General features: G+C 38.2%; 1 protein-coding gene across 1 annotated transcript in view; it reads left to right on the top strand.

Moving 5' to 3' along the window:
* Positions 1 to 462: 462 nt before the first annotated feature.
* LOC110443018 (putative per-hexamer repeat protein 5) overlaps positions 463 to 19,664 on the top strand; it is a 31,302-nt gene continuing 12,100 nt past the window's right edge. The window contains exons 1-2 of the mRNA XM_021486959.1: positions 463 to 748; positions 1,798 to 1,819. Coding sequence (XP_021342634.1) covers positions 463 to 748; positions 1,798 to 1,819 — 308 coding nt within the window. The remainder of the gene's footprint in view (positions 749 to 1,797; positions 1,820 to 19,664) is intronic.

The raw sequence follows: 19,664 nt of genomic DNA, 5'->3' as shown, positions 1-19,664 counted from the left end.
TTGTATAATTATCACAATCCACCTCACATAATCCACATCTGTATAATTATCACAATCCACCTCACACAATCCACACCTGTATAATAATCACAATCAACCTCACACAATCCACACCTGCATAATTATCACAATCCACATCTGAATAATAATCACAATCCATATTGTATAATAATCACAATCCACCTTTTATAATCCATATTTGTATAATAATCGCAATCAACTTTACACAATCCACTACTATTCATTCTTATCACACTTCACCTTATAATCCACAGCTGTATGACTAAGCCATTTGTGCTTTGTTATCAAAGAGCATTTTTAATAAAAAAAAACATTTAGTAGAATTTTTAAGAATATCTAATAATCTTTTCTTCATCAAACTCAATGAAATATTTGCTAATATGTCCTGATGTACATTGACAGTCTTACCTACATGGATGACGTTGACTTTGATCTTCAATGATGACCTTTATTGGCAGTCTGACCTATACTGATGACCTCAGTGACAATCTGACCTATACTAATGACCACATTGACAGTCTGACCTATACTGATGACCTCAGTGACAATCTGACCTACACTGATGACCACATTGACAGTCTGACCTATACTGATGACCACATTGACAGTCTGACCTATACTGATGACCTCATTAACAGTCTGACCTATACTGATGACCTCATTAACAGTCTGACCTATACTGATGACCTCATTGACAGTCTGACCTATACTGATGACCTCATTGGCAGTCTGTCTTTAACACTGATGACCTTAGTGACAATCTGACCTATACTGATGACCTGATTGGCAGTCTGACCTATACTGATGACCACAGGGACAATCTGACCTTTACTGATGACTTCAGTGAAAATCTGACCTATACTGATGACCACATTGGCAGTCTGACCTATACTGATGACCTCAGTGACAATCTGACCTACACTGATGACCTCTGTGACAGTCTGACCTACACTAATGACCTACACCAAGTCTCACCTGCACTGACAAGCTTTATGATCCTACTCCCAAATCAATTAAACTGCATGTAATAAGCTAATTGCAACCAGTGATCTTTTGAACAAAATTTATTAAAATTCTTCTACAAAAGAAGTATTCTTTTAAATATTTACCTGTATTTCTCTTTGCCATATAATGATTTTTACCAAAATTTGGTTCAAATTCCTTTTTCAAAAGAGTTTCTAATTCTACTACCGTATTTGGCCCCACTACACAGCTGCCCAATGGAGGGGCCACACATTCCATTTAAACATCTTTGAATTGGCTCAGTGATGCTTAAGATAAAATTTGGTTTAAGTCTCTTTATTTGCACCACATGTGTAGTCTTTTTTAAAAATAAAATTACTTTCATTTCCTCTATTCAGCCCCAGACCTTTACTCTCAAAGTAGCCACATTCCTCATTTACACGATCCTGAGTCCCTTTGGCCAAATAATGATTTTGATCAAATTTGGTTAAAATCTGTTCAGACTTTCTTAATGAGTAATCTTTAAAGCATGTATATGTTTCCCCTATTAGATCCCCATCCATTATCTCAAAGCAGGTTTGGAAGATGGGGGAACATATTTTCGTGTAACGGCATCCAACCTTTAGCCTCCTTGAAATTGGCCAAGTTATGCTTTTGATCAATTGTAAAGAACAGTTTTTTGTTAAAAGAGTCTTTGCTATTTCCCCTATTTGGCCTCAACTAACTGCCTCCAAAATGGTCACACCTTTTACTCGCACAACATGAAGTCCATGCTTCAGAGCAAATTTGGTTGAAATGTGTTCTGTTATTCAGGAGGAGTAGCATTTCTGGCCAGGTCAGTTAAACAATTGATATTGAATTGACCAATAGATGGACTAAGGATGCCGGCCACAACATGGCAAAAACTCACCATGATCTTTCGGACCAGAAAGGCTAAAAATCATCAAATTCCAACTTTTAAATTACTCTGAACAAATGTTATGACTACAGTAAAATAAGCAGTCGGAAATCAAGTTCCCTGGTGCTATTAACTATCGTTATACAAGACTAACAAAACATTCTAGTCACAGTAGTTTTATGGATCTGCAATATTATTAGGTTACATTTTGAATTTCCAAGGTTACAAAATCCTTGATGATAAATGAATTCCTGACATTTTTATTGGCTACTATAATCATCAGCAGGCTAACAGTCATTATACGTACATCATCGTCCTCTACCCTCTGATTGGCCGAGACAATTAATACTGTCATTGATACGCAGCTCTAGTTCACTGGCTTTGTCAGGATTTTGTCTCAACCAGGAACTGTTTAAGGTTCCTGTACCACTGCCAAAACCTGTAATGGCGTAGTGGAAGCTGTTTTTACTATACGTTGCGGGGGCCTTTGTGAAAAATTAAAAAAGATAAAAAAAAAAAAAAAAAAAAAAAAAAAAGAGCAAAATATAATCACATCATCAACATCAGTGTTCTGAGTGTAAAAATCAGCAGAGCTAGATGGGAAGTGTTCTGAGTGTAAAAATCAGCAGAGCTAGACCGAGATTTGAAACTTGGACTTCAGCTTGTTATACTATCACCCTAACTGATTCAGCTAGCTGATCAACAGAAGTGTTCTGGCCAAACTTTGCTACAGTTATAGCTAAACGGGAGTTAAGGGGAGGTAACTATATATAGGTAAAGACAAAATTTGCAATTGGACAGGACCTTAAAGAGTCCATGACTACCTGCAGCTGTTTTAATGTCACATACAGTGTGGGGTGTGTTGGGGGTGGGGGTGGGGGTGGGGGTCTGTAAGGTAATGGAGTAGTTGACTATTGATTGAAGGTAAAGCGAGGAGTGTGGGCGACACTTTGATTGGAGAACGGGTCAATGTTGTGTACAGAAACTGCAGTGGTGAGGTTAAGGTGAGGTAGTGGGTGCTGTTAAGGTGTAGCATGTAGATATTTCAAATTACACAGCTGCTCAATAACTGTAAAAGAGATTTTAAAAGATTTGAAGTGTATGATGATTATGCTCCACGATTTACACTGGTATTAGAATTGCATCATCCATCATATGTCTCGTGTTTAGTTGTAAATATAATCATCATTTACATCAACCCGTGTATTGCTGTAAATATAATCAAACCACCACCGGAAGCATTAAAACGAACATGTAATAAAAAACATGTAAAATGATCAGATATTTCTGGTAATACAGAGAGTTAGAAAATAAAACTCCACGTGAGAATCATTCTGATAAATAAAGTGTGGTTTTATTAACAGGAATATAAGAAATGGGCCTGTACCCTGTTGATATAAGATATTAATACCAGTAAAGTTCTCACAGGTGAGGCACAATATCACATTCAACACACCCTAATCTTTAATCAATTCATCAAAATAATCTACTTCTAAGTTTCTTGAGAATCCGCTGGCCTTGATAGTTTGTACATGACTAGCACATGCAGTTTTCAAGTTAGATTTTCACCAGCTGCATGTGCTTAAGCAATAAACTGCATAGATGTGGCAGACCAACTGGTATAACTTCCACATGTGTCACAGACAAACTTATCATGGTGCGCTAGCGCGCACCATTCAGTTTGTCTGTGACACAAGTGGCAGTTATACCGGGTGGTCTGCCACATCTATGCAGTTTATTGCTTATATTTATATTTCCATAATGAGAATTCGCAATTTTTTTTTTATGTCTTTTCCAAATTTTAAATTTCCCGCTTATTACCGTCAGGTCAGGTCAGTATCTAGAACGGCACACAGATAACAGCTGACGTCATGCGGTATTAATTTCCATACAAAATTGAAAAGACTCCGCAACTTTCGTTAATAATTCATTTGATTGTGTATTATATATATATCATATTCTCGATTCATAAATAGTAACAAATGACATTTTGTAAGTAACTAATCAAGTGTCGTAAAACATTTTCCGATTTTATTGCGACCTATATCCGGCGCACGCACCCAACGGAAGTCTGCAGTAATCAGGTCAGAGTTATATTTGAAGTCCGGCATGTCGTTGATGTTGATCGGGCAACCGGAGAAGGTTGAATTTGTGAAAAATCCAGGCATACAATTGTTTGTTGATCACAGAGACACTTGAGACATAGGCAGCTGGTGTTCGGGATCAAAGCAGAAGATACCGATAAGTTCGGTAGTGACACTGTTAAGTCGCTCGGAGGAGCAAAGACCAACTTCAGTTATAGTCTCATAAGATGAAGCTGCTATTGGCAGTACGTTTGTAGCAATATAGAAGGGCTTTGCCACACCTAATGTAAATATATGGGTATACTGCTGTCCCATAGTGTCTTAAACAATTCATTAACATTTTCTGTACCAGAATATGATTAAAGCTAAAAATATATACACATATATCAAATATGAGTTATCACCCTTTGTGTAAATCTTCTTTTTTTTTTATTGTTCTGACACCTTAAGGTAGGTATCATTTCACTGTTCAAAATATTGTTTTGGCAAGCTGTGAATGAGCTTCCATGTGGACAAGTCCTTAGTATATATAGCTACCAAACACTTTTAATCTAACAGTGCTTTATATCACCTCAATAACTCCAATATTTCCAGGCTCCATCATGTTCATTACCAGCAAACACGAGTATCCTGCTTATGTATCCAAGCATCCTTCTGTCTCCTGCTTTCACAGTCTGCCAACATTGCAGAACATTTCTTATAGTGTCTAATTGTATATTAATTACCACAGACGTCATACTTTTCCTGTCCAATTTCTGTTCAGTACCATCACTGAAGATACACAATTTCCAAATTTTGCTGACAATTCTTAATGTTTCCTTTTGCAGACTGATTGTAACCTTTACTTACTAGCTGTTACCTTTATTCATGATAGTAATATAAAACCATTATTTACAGTAACTTGATTTAACTATTACTTAGAGTAATTATTACTAAGTGTTACTATTATTTAGGGTAACGATTATTAACTGGGAACTTGTAAAATAACTGTGATTTAATTTTTCAAACTTGAAATTCTGGAGCATTAATTCAAGAGAAAGTCATTGGCTGACAACTAGACACTTTGTGTCTCGATCCTGTCTAGTCCTTGAACGCAATCACATAAACAGGACATTCACACTGGCATATGAAGGTGATTCAACAATATCAATATTCTTAGGTTAAGCAGCAAGACTTCTAGTGATCAAGACAAACTACCCTATCCCTTTGGGCATTCTACCAGACATCTGTATAGGTCAAACAACCCTTTATATGCTTATCTAAAAACTGGTACTTTGGAAAGATTAAATTTCACGTCATTGTGTGTGGGGGGGAGCAGTAGAAAACTAGAAATTTAGCTGAATTATTACATCTTCAATTCTTTCCAAAAGATGAAAGAAAAGCTTAAGCAACAAGACTTATTAAAAAAAAAATGACACTTATAACAATGAATCTACTGGTCGTGATGAAATATCTCACCAAGTACAATCACTTATCAATTAATGGTGTCAACTTTCTCTTGTAACTATCAAACTTGTCATCATGACTGTCAATCAATCATGTCAAACATCACACATTACATAGCTGGTAAAATGATGAGGGCTGTCAGTCACTATTACACCTTTGTAGCTACTTAATTCACATGATGCCCTGGAGTCAATGACACACAAAAAAGACATGTTCATCACCAAACATATATATTGCCATAGCAACTTCCCATCCCTTATGTACCACATCGCCATAGCAACCTCCAATCCCTTACCTTATTGCCATAGCAACCTCCCATCCAATACCTTATTGCCATACATGGTTCATACAAACTATTGACCTCAAAATTTAAGGACTTTTCAAGGGTTTTCAAGACAAATTTTAAAAATTCAAGGGCTCAATTATATTGCAAAATAAACAAACAATTTTAATGAACAACAAGGCCTTGAGGGGTTAGGATTGAAGGAAAGTCGTCGGCATTTGTGTTCGTATTTGGATTAGGAACAGTCGAAGTAGGTCTCAATGTACTTGCCGTTGAAGTAGAGGGTTTGGTATAAAAGTGTCAAAGGCCAAGTCGAAGTGGTCACCAAATTTTCTTTTCAAGTGTTTATGACTTTTCATGTGATGTAATACCCATCTAATTTCTTTGATTTTCAAGGGTTTTTCAAGGCTTACAGTCAATTTCAAGGGTTTTTCAAGATAGACATCAAATTCAAGGGTTTTTCAAGACCTATGCGAACCATGCCATAACAACCTCCCATCCATAACTCATTGCCATAGAAACATTATATTCCTGAACTCATTGCCATAACAACCTCCCATCCATAACTCATTGCCATAGAAACATAATATTCCTGAACTCATTGCCATAACTGAACCTCCCATCCATTAACTCATTGCCATAGAAACATTGTATTCCTGAACTCATTGCCATAACAACCTCCCATCCATTAACTCATTGCCATAGAAACATTGTATTCCTGAACTCATTGCCATAACAACCTCCCATCCAAAACTCATTGCCATAGAAACATTATATTCCTGAACTCATTGCCATAACAACTTCCCATTTATAACTCATTGCCATAGAAACATTATATTCCTGAACTCATTGCCATAACAACTTCCCATCCATAACTCATTGCCATAGAAACATTATATTCCTGAACGCATTGCCATAACAACCTCCCATCCATTAACTCATTGCCATAGAAACATTATATTCCTGAACTCATTGATATAACAACCTCCCATCCATAACTCATTGCCATATAAACATTATATTCCTGAACTCATTGCCATAACAACTTCCCATCCATAACTCATTGCCATAGAAACATTATATTCCTGAACTCATTGCCAGAGCAACCTCCCATCCATTAACTCATTGCCATAGAAACATTATATTCCTGAGCTCATTGCCATAACAACTTCCCATCCATAACTCATTGCCATAGAAACATTCTAATCCTGAACTCATTGCCATAACAACCTCCCATCCATTAACTCATTGCCATAGAAACATTATATTCCTGAACTCATTGCCATACCAATAACTCTCATCATTACCTCATTGCCATAGAAACATTATATTCCTGAACTCATTGCCATAACAACCTCCCATCCATAACTCATTGCCATAGAAACATTCTATTCCTGAACTCATTCATAGCAACCTCCCATCCATAACTCATTGCCATAGAAACATTATATTCCTAAACTCATTGCCATAACAACCTCCCATCCATTAACTCATTGCCATAGAAACATTATATTCCTGAACTCATTGCCATACCAATAACTCTCATCATTACCTCATTGCCATAGAAACATTATATTCCTGAACTCATTGCCATAACAACCTCCCATCCATTAACTCATTGCCATAGAAACATTATAATCCTAAACACATTGCCATAACAACCTCCCATCCATAACTCATTGCCATAGAAATATTTTACTTCTAAACTCATTGCCATAACAACCTCCCATCCGTAACTCATTGCCATAGAAACATTATAATTCTAATCTCATTGCCATAACAACCTCCCATCCATTAACTCATGGCCATAGAAACATTATAATTCTAAACTCATTGCCATAACAACCTCCCATCCATTGCCCCATCACCATGTACCCCAGTTTCATATCACCTATCCCTTATCATGAAGCCAGCCTTTAATTCTATTGCAATGGGAACCTTCCACAATACAGGTAGGTCTTGTGTCATTGTAAGGAAATCTTAATTTCTATATGGTCTAATTGACTGAGATTCAGTTCGTGCATATAAGTAAGTAAGATAAAGTAAACATAAAGAATACAAACTTTAACCAGTATTTAGAAGTGGAGATTTTATGCTTTTAGTACTTTCTGAGAAACACTGATTATCCTACAAAAACTAAATTTTATAAGTGACTTTGGTTTACATTTTCAATAGTGCCAAAATTAATGACGTTTTGATTACTTAATTACAAAAGAAGATCTCCTGTCCTCATTCCAGGCAGTTAAATGCTGGAGTGCTCTGACTGTTTCTGAAGTGTATGAGTACACAAAGACAAAGACTGTTAACACCAGCAAACATATTAGTTATCATTAGCTGTTTATCTTCATTAGTACTTAAAGGTTCACGACACGTTTCAGGCCTAACACACTGACATAGGGCGACAATACCCTAATACATTACTAGGCCCTGTAACAATACTGTAACGTTTAATTACAGCCGTGTCATTTATCTACAGCATCCTGGGGAGAAAACATAAAGGAAAAACGATGAAACAGTACTCTAGTATTATAGTGGTTTATCTATTTCACAAAACATAAAGCTAAAACCAGGATTTAAAAGGTGGAAATAACCGTTTCAAATGAAAGAAAACCTTACAGAAAGGAATGAAACCTATGTCTGCTTTCATACCCTCTATGTCTACTTTGTCCTCATAATCAAGCAAACGGTTAGAACTTGGCAATGACGTGAAATATGTTCCGTCTCCAGTACCATGACCCCGGCGTTTTATTGGAATTGGAGACAGAACATAGTCGCAAGCAATTTCAAAGGGATATTCTAAAGTAAAAGATGGATTACCCCTATTTTACAATGTTGAGAACAAAATAAATTGATGGGAGAATTTAGCACTAATGTTTGACAATTAGATCTGTAAGAGGTTTCATTAGCTCAAAGGTCACCTCCGTAAATACATAACAACACTTAACGGCTTAAAACAGATTGTTTTACAAGAGTCAAATCGGTTACAAGATACATCATCTGACTTTAGAGAAAAAAAACATTTAAATAAGTAATTATGTAATTCTTTTTCATTTAAATGTATTCATTAAATTCAGTTTATTAACTTAAACAGAATTCTTGATATTTTGAAATAATTATACATCTTGCCAATAGTCAGTTGAAAATTATCTTAGGGAGGGGAATAAAATAAGTTTAATCAAATTTAACAATTCTGTCATCTTGGAAATGATATTAAATCCATCACTTTGATGTACACTACATGTAAGTTTAGGATGTGAAACTAATAAATTCAGGAAAATACTTTAAATTTTTCCTAAACTTCTCACTTACATTACGCTATAAATATATACAACATGTAATCTAATCAGTCACTTTCTATGAGGTTTATCTTTGTGATGGATCCCCCCCTTCCCTCTTCCCCTCCCCTCTCCATGAAATATAGACATCTATTCATCGTCTATCAGCAAAAATAACTGACACATCAAAATGTTGATATGCTGTATATTTCATTTCAGAATTAGATAAATCTTGATTTATTTGTGATATAGAAGTGTGTTAGACATGTAATTTGCTAACAAACTTTGCGAGACAGAAAATGTGATTTACAGTTGGCTCTGTTAAGTGGGCCTATTTGTTGAGATTACGCTAAGATGAAACTGCTACAGTGGTTGAAAATTACAAATCGTGTTGCCGACATTGACATAATCCTGTAATCTAGGACTGAGAAAGTTTGGCCAAATATCTAGTTAAACTGGCAATTCTGACAAGTGTATCAACGCAGAGATCCCTGGCTGTCACATGGATTAGCCATCTAACCAGTAGGCTGATCACCACAAACAAAAAACAAACATAAATACCAGTCATGTGACTTCCCCATAACCATTTTAACCAGATTTGTCAAATTTGATTCCCCCGTAATCAAATTTAAAACCTACTCGGTTAGACTGGCAGTGTTTGGATACTAAACAAAACCTACCCAATCAGTGTGGTGCAGCATCATACGGACACAAAGTAATTGAAAGAAATAAAATTTAGAGAAAACGAACTAGCACATGTAAGTACCTGTTGTATGCTGCTGCTGTTGCTCATCAAATCCAATTTGTTTCTTCAAACAATCTTGAGTAAAATCCTGAGAATAGGCATGTAAATAGGAGCTAGTGTACACTACTGGGCTCTGCTAGTCCCATCCAGAATAACTGGCAACGTAAACACACTAGGGGTCAAACCTTACACTGGTCAAGGTGGTCAGTATAACCCTATAGTCATGTTTCACATGAAAAAGTCACGGCTAAGTCACAAAAAGTCACAAAATAGCAATACACACCATGATTGAGCATCAAAAAGTAGTTATCAAACCCGTCGTATACAGTGTACAACAGTGGAGTGTTAAAAAATAATAATACACAGTCCCCAGCTTTTTATCGCTGGTCAAGGTATGTGGGAAGTTGTGTGAGGTCAGATGGCCAGGTGACTGACCATCAATACATCCAAATTTATGGTCATAGTCAGCATTAATGATGACCAGTCACATGATCTACGCTGGAATTGGTATTTTTCAGTGTCATCGATGTCCAATGGGCTAGCATTGAGTTGACTGGGACAAATGACCAACAGGATAAGAATAGGTGTTTAGGGTCATTGGTCAGCTCATTCTAATCAATTGGTCACTGATTAAAAATCTGGTCAATCTATCTAATGCCTGAAGTGTTAGTGGTCATTCATTCAGTGGAGTTTCAGTAAACAGATCAACATTTTAGAATTTTATAATCGTATTTGACCCCTTCACTCAGATCTTTTACAATTTTCTGACAATCTCACTAGTTATAACAGACACCACACTGACAACAAACTGACTAAAACTTGAATCAACATTCTTTTTTATCTTTCTAAACAGAGCTCATTAAACACCAATAAGTATAGATCTGTTCTTATATACCAAGTCATTTAGAAGTATAAATGACTATACGTCTGTTTGTAAGTGAAGTTTAACAGAAGAAACGAAAAACTAGTGTCTTTATTTCACATTCATGGTTCCAGATTACCAGGATGGTAAGTCCACCCGAACACCCAGAGAAACTTTATAGTGGGGCAGGTATAACCCCATACCTTTTGACATTCAAACACTCCGAACACCCAGAGAAAACTATATAGTGGGGCAGGTATAACCCCATACCTTTTTACATTTAAACACCCCGAACACCCAGAGAAAACTTTATAGAGAGGGCAGGTATATTTTACATTCAAACACTCCCAACACCCAGAGAAAACTTTATAGTGGTGCAGATATAACCCCATACCTTTTGACATTCAAACACTCCGAACACCCAGAGAAAACTTTATAGAGAGGGCAGGTATATTTTACATTCAAACACTCGGAACACCCAGAGAAAACTTTATAAAGAGGGCAGGTATATTTTTTTACATTCAAACACTCGGAACACCCAGAGAAAACTTTAAAGTGGGGCAGGTATAACCCCATATCTTTTTACGTTCAAACACTCGGAACACCCAGAGAAAACTTTAGAGAGGGCAGGTATAACCCCATATCTTTTTACGTTTAAACACCCCGAACACCCAGAGAAAACTTTATAGAGAGGGCAGGTATAACCCCATATCTTTTGATGTTCAAACACCCCAAACACCTCATAATCAAATCCTGTACCCTGTACTCTAGTTGAAAGGGAGTGGGCTACTGCTGCACCCCCTGACCACCGTTAAGTGTTCTGTCACAGCGGAGCTGACATCAACAGTGTGTCACCAGTAATGATAACATATTGGACAATCGTACATCAACTGTCTAATCAGGGTTCTATATTATCAGGGCTCTAACCTATCTAAACGACGGTATTGAATTTTACATTGTTATAACAGCTATGGGAGATCTAGACTTGGAGAGGCCAGACAGAATCAGGTATACTTTATTGTGCGGGTACACATACCATTGAATCATTAACATCGATGTCCACACACCAATTATTTAGTTTTTTTATGATTCCATCCTGGACGTAAATCTGGTGCTGTTTTACAACCTTTTATTGTTTTTCTATATAACCAGGGGGAATATTTGATGACTTCCTCTTCACTGGGACAGTTTTATCGGCTGATGAAACCCCCATCAAACTAGGACACACAACAACTAGCGTGCAACACTACAGATGTTAATTAATAATGTTATACCCAATAAGCAACGCACTCAGAATATAGTTTACATATTTGATGATAATTATTGGAATATAATGGTCCAATCTCTGTGATCAAACATTCACTTTGAATTGTATAAATGGCTTTGTAAATTAAAGATCCCTTCCAGCACACTGCATGCCTCTCAGCTCTCACATGATTGCTGAAAACATTCTTTATAGGTGTTGTAAAATCATTTGCATTTCTTTTATCTTACATTTCTCTGTGTCAAATTCAATTGATAAAAGGACTTCAAATTAATGCTATGATTTCTATTTTAGAAGAGGATTTCAATCTCCATGCTTCCAAATTACAAAGCATATAATAGATGGTTTACATAGTGTCTGGTCAAACAGGATGATCTCCAAGTAGGAGATTGCCTCAAAAAGAGTGTTAACAATCAACTGCTACGTGAAAAATGCTTTATACCGTAATTAACCTGTTGTAATGTTGATGTACACGTTATGTTTTATTATGGAGAATTTCTTGTCACTATAATTCCAAACAGTTGTACATATATCTCATTTGAGTTATCAAACAAGGACCACATAATTTGTTTTTTTTAGGAGGGATTGCCTTTTGATTTATTTTTTACAAATATTGTGCCTGGCAGCCATCTTTTTTTCCGATCAACCTCAAAGTAAAACATCCACAACTATGGACCGAGCGGAACCTTCATGTGAAAATTTGAGAATTAAAGATCGGTTGAGTATTTTTTCGGAAAATGTGATAAAAAGAATTGTTAAAGGATGCACGGCCAACGCATGAAGCACCAGTTGATCGGCTAAAATATTTAGCTCTTAATACAATAAATGTTAAAAATTTCCAGTTGGCTGCTAACAAGTGGTCCCTTTTTTTTTCTTTCATTGAAAAAAGTACACAACATTTCTATTAGTACGAACTGACAAACTTACCTATATATCAGAACTTATATAGTTTAATTCTGACTGTTGTGTGGTGACTATAAAATGACAAACGACCTGCATTTTTAGAAACATCATTTCACTACCATGAACTATGACGTGACACCAACATTGAGGCATATATGAGTATAAAACATACTTTTCATGAAGTTTTTGTTTCATTTGTCAAAAAATTTCTCACAATCATTTTAATAGAATCAAGCACCTTATAATGTCAAATAGGTGCATATTAATTCACACATTATAAACTTACTCATTACAGAAGGGGAGGTAACTGGGGATTATCTCGTCACGTACCTTGTTTATAGACATCCCCTGCTCAGGTACGATTCAATGCCCATTGATTTCCTCTTCTCTAGTCAACAACTCAGCAAAGTTGATTTGTCCAGATTTAAGATCAAAGAATCCAATCAGCCCGGTATATATACCACACTCCTAAAAGTTCACAGAGAGTTAAAGCTTAAGTATCCCAGAAAAAAACCTCCTTCTTTAGGTAAATCAAAGATTACAGATGATTTAATGCATTGCTCCTAAATGTCAACAGACAGTCTAACAAAACAGAGGCAAATAAAAATTAACAGTTGTGAGACAGCATTATTGTTCCAGCTTTACTATAGGAAAACATGAATGGTCCCATTATATGTCTTTAAATCTACAGAAATATTTCGGGTATAAAAGTCAATAAGAGAATCCTTTTCCAGCTTTTGAGCTAGCAAGTGATAGTCAATAAACAACATAGGTAAGGTCCCTGGTGATGGTGGTCGAGTGTTCTCGTGCCCCTCACATATATTGTGGTGGAAATGTTGTAAAAATCAAACACATTATCAGAGACATCGTGGCTGACTGAACACCTACAGTAATGGACTATTGAGGCGCGGTGATTCCTTGCCACTATATATGTGTGTAGAGTCTTCACTTCTGAGTTTCTTTGCAGTCTAAGTGCCAAACGTCTCCTTCCTGATCTTGTCAGAACCTTTTTTACCATCTGATCGAAGATCATTCTGTTGAATAATTGACAACAAAGATTTCTACCTTGTTGCCTTGATTCAAGTCCCTCTGACTCTGTGTTTGAAAAATTAATGTTGTCTAATTGCAAACATTTTTCACAATTCTCGAGAGATTTTTACTCCTGAGAGCAACACGCTCAACTCCAGCTTATATTACCTACCCGGATTAAATACAACCTTACAACACCTGGGAGCCTCTCATTGAAATAAGATTGGTTCTGGAATTCAACACTTATACTTTTACCCCCTATAAGCCAAGACCCATTAGCAATACTCAGTAAAACAAATCCTCAGAGAAAAATCATCACTTTAAAAGACATTGAACCCAGCAAGTATATTTTGAATAAGAAGATAATTTGACCTTCCCATGTTCTAACCCTTGAGATTTCGTAACACCTTTTGTTTATATTTTTCTGCAAGAATCATTGAAGGGGTGTCAACTACTCAGCTGATTTCTGAATAGTTGATCAACCTTGTGAACCAAGGAACGTGAGCTGTTTTGTTCTTTATCATATACAGATTGTTATTAAATCACAAATACAACACACTAGATAATTTGTTTGAGCTAGAACACCGATAGGTCAGCAGGAGCCCTGTGGTGTGCTTGACCATACCCCTCATCTCTGATGCAGAACCCTGTGGTGTGCTTGACCATACCCCTCATCTCTGATGCAGAACCCTGTGGTGTGCTTGACCATACAACTCATCTCTGATGCAGAGCCCTGTGGTGTGCTTGACCATACCCCTCATCTCTGATGCAGAACCCTGTGGTGTGCTTGACCATACCCCTCATCTCTGATGCAGAACCCTGTGGTGTGCTTGACCATACCCCTCATCTCTGATGCAGAACCCTGTGGTGTGCTTGACCATACCCCTCATCTCTGATGCAGAACCCTGTGGTGTGCTTGACCATACCCCTCATCTCTGATGCAGAACCCTGTGGTGTGCTTGACCATACCCCTCATCTCTGATGCAGAACCCTGTGGTGTGCTTGACCATACCCCTCATCTCTGATGCAGAACCCTGTGGTGTGCTTGACCATACCCCTCATCTCTGATGCAGAACCCTGTGGTGTGCTTGACCATACCCCTCATCTCTGATGCAGAACCCTGTGGTGTGCTTGACCATACCCCTCATCTCTGATGCAGAACCCTGTGGTGTGCTTGACCATACCCCTCATCTCTGATGCAGAACCCTGTGGTGTGCTTGACCATACCCCTCATCTCTGATGCAGAACCCTGTGGTGTGCTTGACCATACCCCTCATCTCTGATGCAGAACCCTGTGGTGTGCTTGACCATACCCCTCATCTCTGATGCAGAACCCTGTGGTGTGCTTGACCATACCCCTCATCTCTGATGCAGAACCCTGTGGTGTGCTTGACCATACCCCTCATCTCTGATGCAGAACCCTGTGGTGTGCTTGACCATACCCCTCATCTCTGATGCAGAACCCTGTGGTGTGCTTGACCATACCCCTCATCTCTGATGCAGAACCCTGTGGTGTGCTTGACCATACCCCTCATCTCTGATGCAGAGCCCTGTGGTGTGCTTGACCATACCCCTCATCTCTGATGCAGAGCCCTGTGGTGTGCTTGACCATACCCTTCATCTCTGATGCAGAGCCCTGTGGTGTGCTTGACCATACCCTTCATCTCTGATGCAGAGCCCTGATTATGCAATATTATAATTATTTTTAAAATATCCCAGATAATATTTTAGATAATGAATAAGGGCAGGACAACAGAATTGCTCTGATCAGTACCAACCGTTACACAACTTATAAGGTTATACCATCAGAGTTAGGGCAGGACAACAGAAATGCTCTGATCAGTACCAACCGTTACACAACTTATGAGGTAATACCATCAGAGTTAGGGCAGGACAACAGAAATGCTCTGATCAGTACCAACCGTTACACAACTTATAAGGTATTACCATCAGAGTTAGGGCAGGACAACAGAAGTGCTCTGATCAGTACCCACCGGCCATTACACAACTTATATGGTTATACCATCAGAGTTAGGGCAGGACAACAGAATTGCTCTGATCAGTACCAACCGTTACACAACTTATAAGGTTATTTCATCAGAGTTAGGACAGGACAACAGAAGGGTTCTAATCAGTACCAACCGTTATACAACTTATAAGGTTACCATCAGAGTTAGGGCGGGACAACAGAAGTGTTCTGATCAGTATACGTACCAACCATTACACAACTTATAAGGTTATTTCATCAGAGTTAGGACAGGACAACAGAAGGGTTCTAATCAGTACCAACTGTTACACAACTTATAAGGTTACCATCAGAGTTAGGGCAGGACAACAGAAGTGCTCTGATCAGTACAGATTATTACCCAATAGTCTATATAAATTACAATTAGTCATTTTTGACTGTTTCTGGCCTGATGTCCAATTTCAGCTGTAGGGGTGAAACAGTCAAAACTGTTTTCCCGGTCAGAGCGAACTGTTACCCGGCGCGAATTCGATGCACAGAAATCCCCGCTCGAGAGCCCCGTTCAAGCATTTCGGTGACCGCGACTCAGTGTTGAAGTAATGGCAACATTGCATGCAGCATTGATACTAATATTTATTTGGTAATAAAACAATTGTTTCATGGCTTTTTGGGGAACAGTCAAAACTATCATCCCTCGGTAGGGGAAAGCCCTGTGGAACTGTTTTCCCAAGGCAACTGTTACACAACTTATAAGGTTACCATCAGAGTTAGGGCAGGACAACAGAAGTGTTCTGATCAGTACAGACTGTTACACAACTTATAAGGTTACCATCAGAGTTAGGGCAGGACAACAGAAGTGTTCTGATCAGTACAGACTGTTACACAACTTATAAGGTTACCATCAGAGTTAGGGCAGGACAACAGAAGTGTTCTGATCAGTACAGACTGTTACACAACTTATAAGGTTACCATCACCGTTAGGGCGGGACAACAGAAGTGCTCTGATCAGTACCAACTGTTACACAACTTATAAGGTTACCATCAGCGTTAGGGCAGGACAACAGAAGTGCTCTGATCAGTACCAACCGTTACACAACTTATAAGGTTACCATCAGAGTTAGGGCAGGACAACAGAAGTGTTCTGATCAGTACCAACCGTTACACAACTTATAAGGTTACCATCAGAGTTAGGGCAGGACAACAGAAGTGCTCTGATCAGTACCAACTGTTACACAACTTATAAGGTTACCATCAGCGTTAGGGCAGGACAACAGAAGTGCTCTGATCAGTACCAACCGTTACACAACTTATAAGGTTACCATCAGAGTTAGGGCAGGACAACAGAAGTGTTCTGATCAGTACCAACTGTTACACAACTTATAAGGTTACCATCAGAGTTAGGGCAGGACAACAGAAGTGTTCTGATCAGTACAGACTGTTACACAACTTATAAGGTTACCATCAGAGTTAGGGCAGGACAACAGAAGTGTTCTGATCAGTACCAACCGTTACACAACTTATAAGGTTACCATCAGAGTTAGGGCAGGACAACAGAAGTGTTCTGATCAGTACCAACTGTTACACAACTTATAAGGTTACCATCAGAGTTAGGGCAGGACAACAGAAGTGTTCTGATCAGTACAGACTGTTACACAACTTATAAGGTTACCATCAGAGTTAGGGCAGGACAACAGAAGTGTTCTGATCAGTACCAACCGTTACACAACTTATAAGGTTACCATCAGAGTAAGGGCAGGACAACAGAAGTGTTCTGATCAGTACAGACTATTACACAACTTATAAGGTTACCATCAGCGTTAGGGCAGGACAACAGAAGTGTTCTGATCAGTACCAACCGTTACACAACTTATAAGGTTACCATCAGAGTTAGGGCAGGACAACAGAAGTGTTCTGATCAGTACCAACTGTTACACAACTTATAAGGTTACCATCAGAGTTAGGGCAGGACAACAGAAGTGTTCTGATCAGTACAGACTGTTACACAACTTATAAGGTTACCATCAGAGTTAGGGCAGGACAACAGAAGTGTTCTGATCAGTACCAACCGTTACACAACTTATAAGGTTATTTCATCAGAGTTAGGGCAGGACAACAGAAGTGTTCTGATCAGTACAGACTGTTACACAACTTATAAGGTTACCATCAGAGTTAGGGCAGGACAACAGAAGTGTTCTGATCAGTACAGACTGTTACACAACTTATAAGGTTACCATCAGAGTTAGGGCAGGACAACAGAAGTGTTCTGATCAGTACAGACTGTTACACAACTTATAAGGTTACCATCAGAGTTAGGGCAGGACAACAGAAGTGTTCTGATCAGTACAGACTGTTACACAACTTATAAGGTTACCATCAGAGTTAGGGCAGGACAACAGAAGTGTTCTGATCAGTACAGACTGTTACACAACTTATAAGGTTACCATCAGAGTTAGGGCAGGACAACAGAAGTGTTCTGATCAGTACAGACTGTTACACAACTTATAAGGTTACCATCAGAGTTAGGGCAGGACAACAGAAGTGTTCTGATCAGTACCAACCGTTACACAACTTATAAGGTTACCATCAGAGTTAGGGCAGGACAACAGAAGTGTTCTGATCAGTACAGACTGTTACACAACTTATAAGGTTACCATCAGAGTTAGGGCAGGACAACAGAAGTGTTCTGATCAGTACAGACTGTTACACAACTTATAAGGTTACCATCAGAGTTAGGGCAGGACAACAGAAGTGTTCTGATCAGTACAGACTGTTACACAACTTATAAGGTTACCATCAGAGTAAGGGCAGGACAACAGAAGTGTTCTGATCAGTACAGACTGTTACACAACTTATAAGGTTACCATCAGCGTTAGGGCAGGACAACAGAAGTGTTCTGATCAGTACCAACCGTTACACAACTTATAAGGTAATACCATCAGAGTTAGGGCAGGACAACAGAAGTGTTCTGATCAGTACCAACCGTTACACAACTTATAAGGTTATTACCATCAGAGTTAGCCGCTGTATCTCATACCCCTTTCGTTATCAATATTTCTAATGCATTTCTTTGCTATTAGTAAGTACTGTATTTAGTATAGAGCGGACCTGGACTGGGTCGATCCCTATTGACCAGTAGGTAGCTCAATTGGTAAGAGTGTCAATCTAGAACTGAGAAGGTTCCAGGTTCGAATCCTAGTTCCAGCATAAGGGCATATCCACAGATTTCAAACATATAACTTGAATGCTTATTGTAACATTTCAGAATTTACCGGTCCAGATTTTTATATTGTCCATCTTCAAAATAACATTCAGTTCAGAACACAACATCGAATGTTTTCAAGAATTCTAACAATTCATTGTGGTTCTACATGTCAGTAAAGTCTATAGAAGATAGCTAAGTAAAGACGCCCGCCTCTTTATTTACCCATACCTGGTGCCCTGGCGAAATGTGATATAGGTGTACCCAGTTATATGTTGTTTTACACACTTTACGACATAAAGACATGTCATGCTTATCAATAGTTATGGATCGAGGAACATTTCGGAGGATGTGTTTTTACCAGACAAAAAGTAAAATAAATTATCAATGTGTTCATTATCATAAAGAATGCATCATTTCTTGTCTCCTGACACTCTGCACTTGGTGAACATTCTAGTGTTCAGTCACAGGGTGTAGCTAGTTCTTACTGAATTATTAACCACACCACCTTGGGAACCCTTATTTGTCGCCAATGTTGATCAGGGTTTGTCCTTGAAGACATACTCCACTACACTACGTTCCCGACGTCCTATGTTCTACTCAGTACCTTATACACAATTCATACATCTGCACGAGATTGCCTGCATACCCTGCATGAAGAAAAATGTTCACCGACCGTCATAAACTCTGACAGAACTATGTCTTTAGTAGATTTATCGGGTTATA

The sequence above is a fragment of the Mizuhopecten yessoensis genome, unplaced genomic scaffold, assembly GCF_002113885.1.
Source record: "Mizuhopecten yessoensis strain PY_sf001 unplaced genomic scaffold, ASM211388v2 scaffold716321, whole genome shotgun sequence".
In the NCBI taxonomy this organism is placed as follows: Eukaryota; Metazoa; Mollusca; class Bivalvia; order Pectinida; family Pectinidae; genus Mizuhopecten; species Mizuhopecten yessoensis.
Note: the sequence above shows the minus strand (reverse complement) of the source record. Positions and strands in the feature narration are given on the sequence as shown.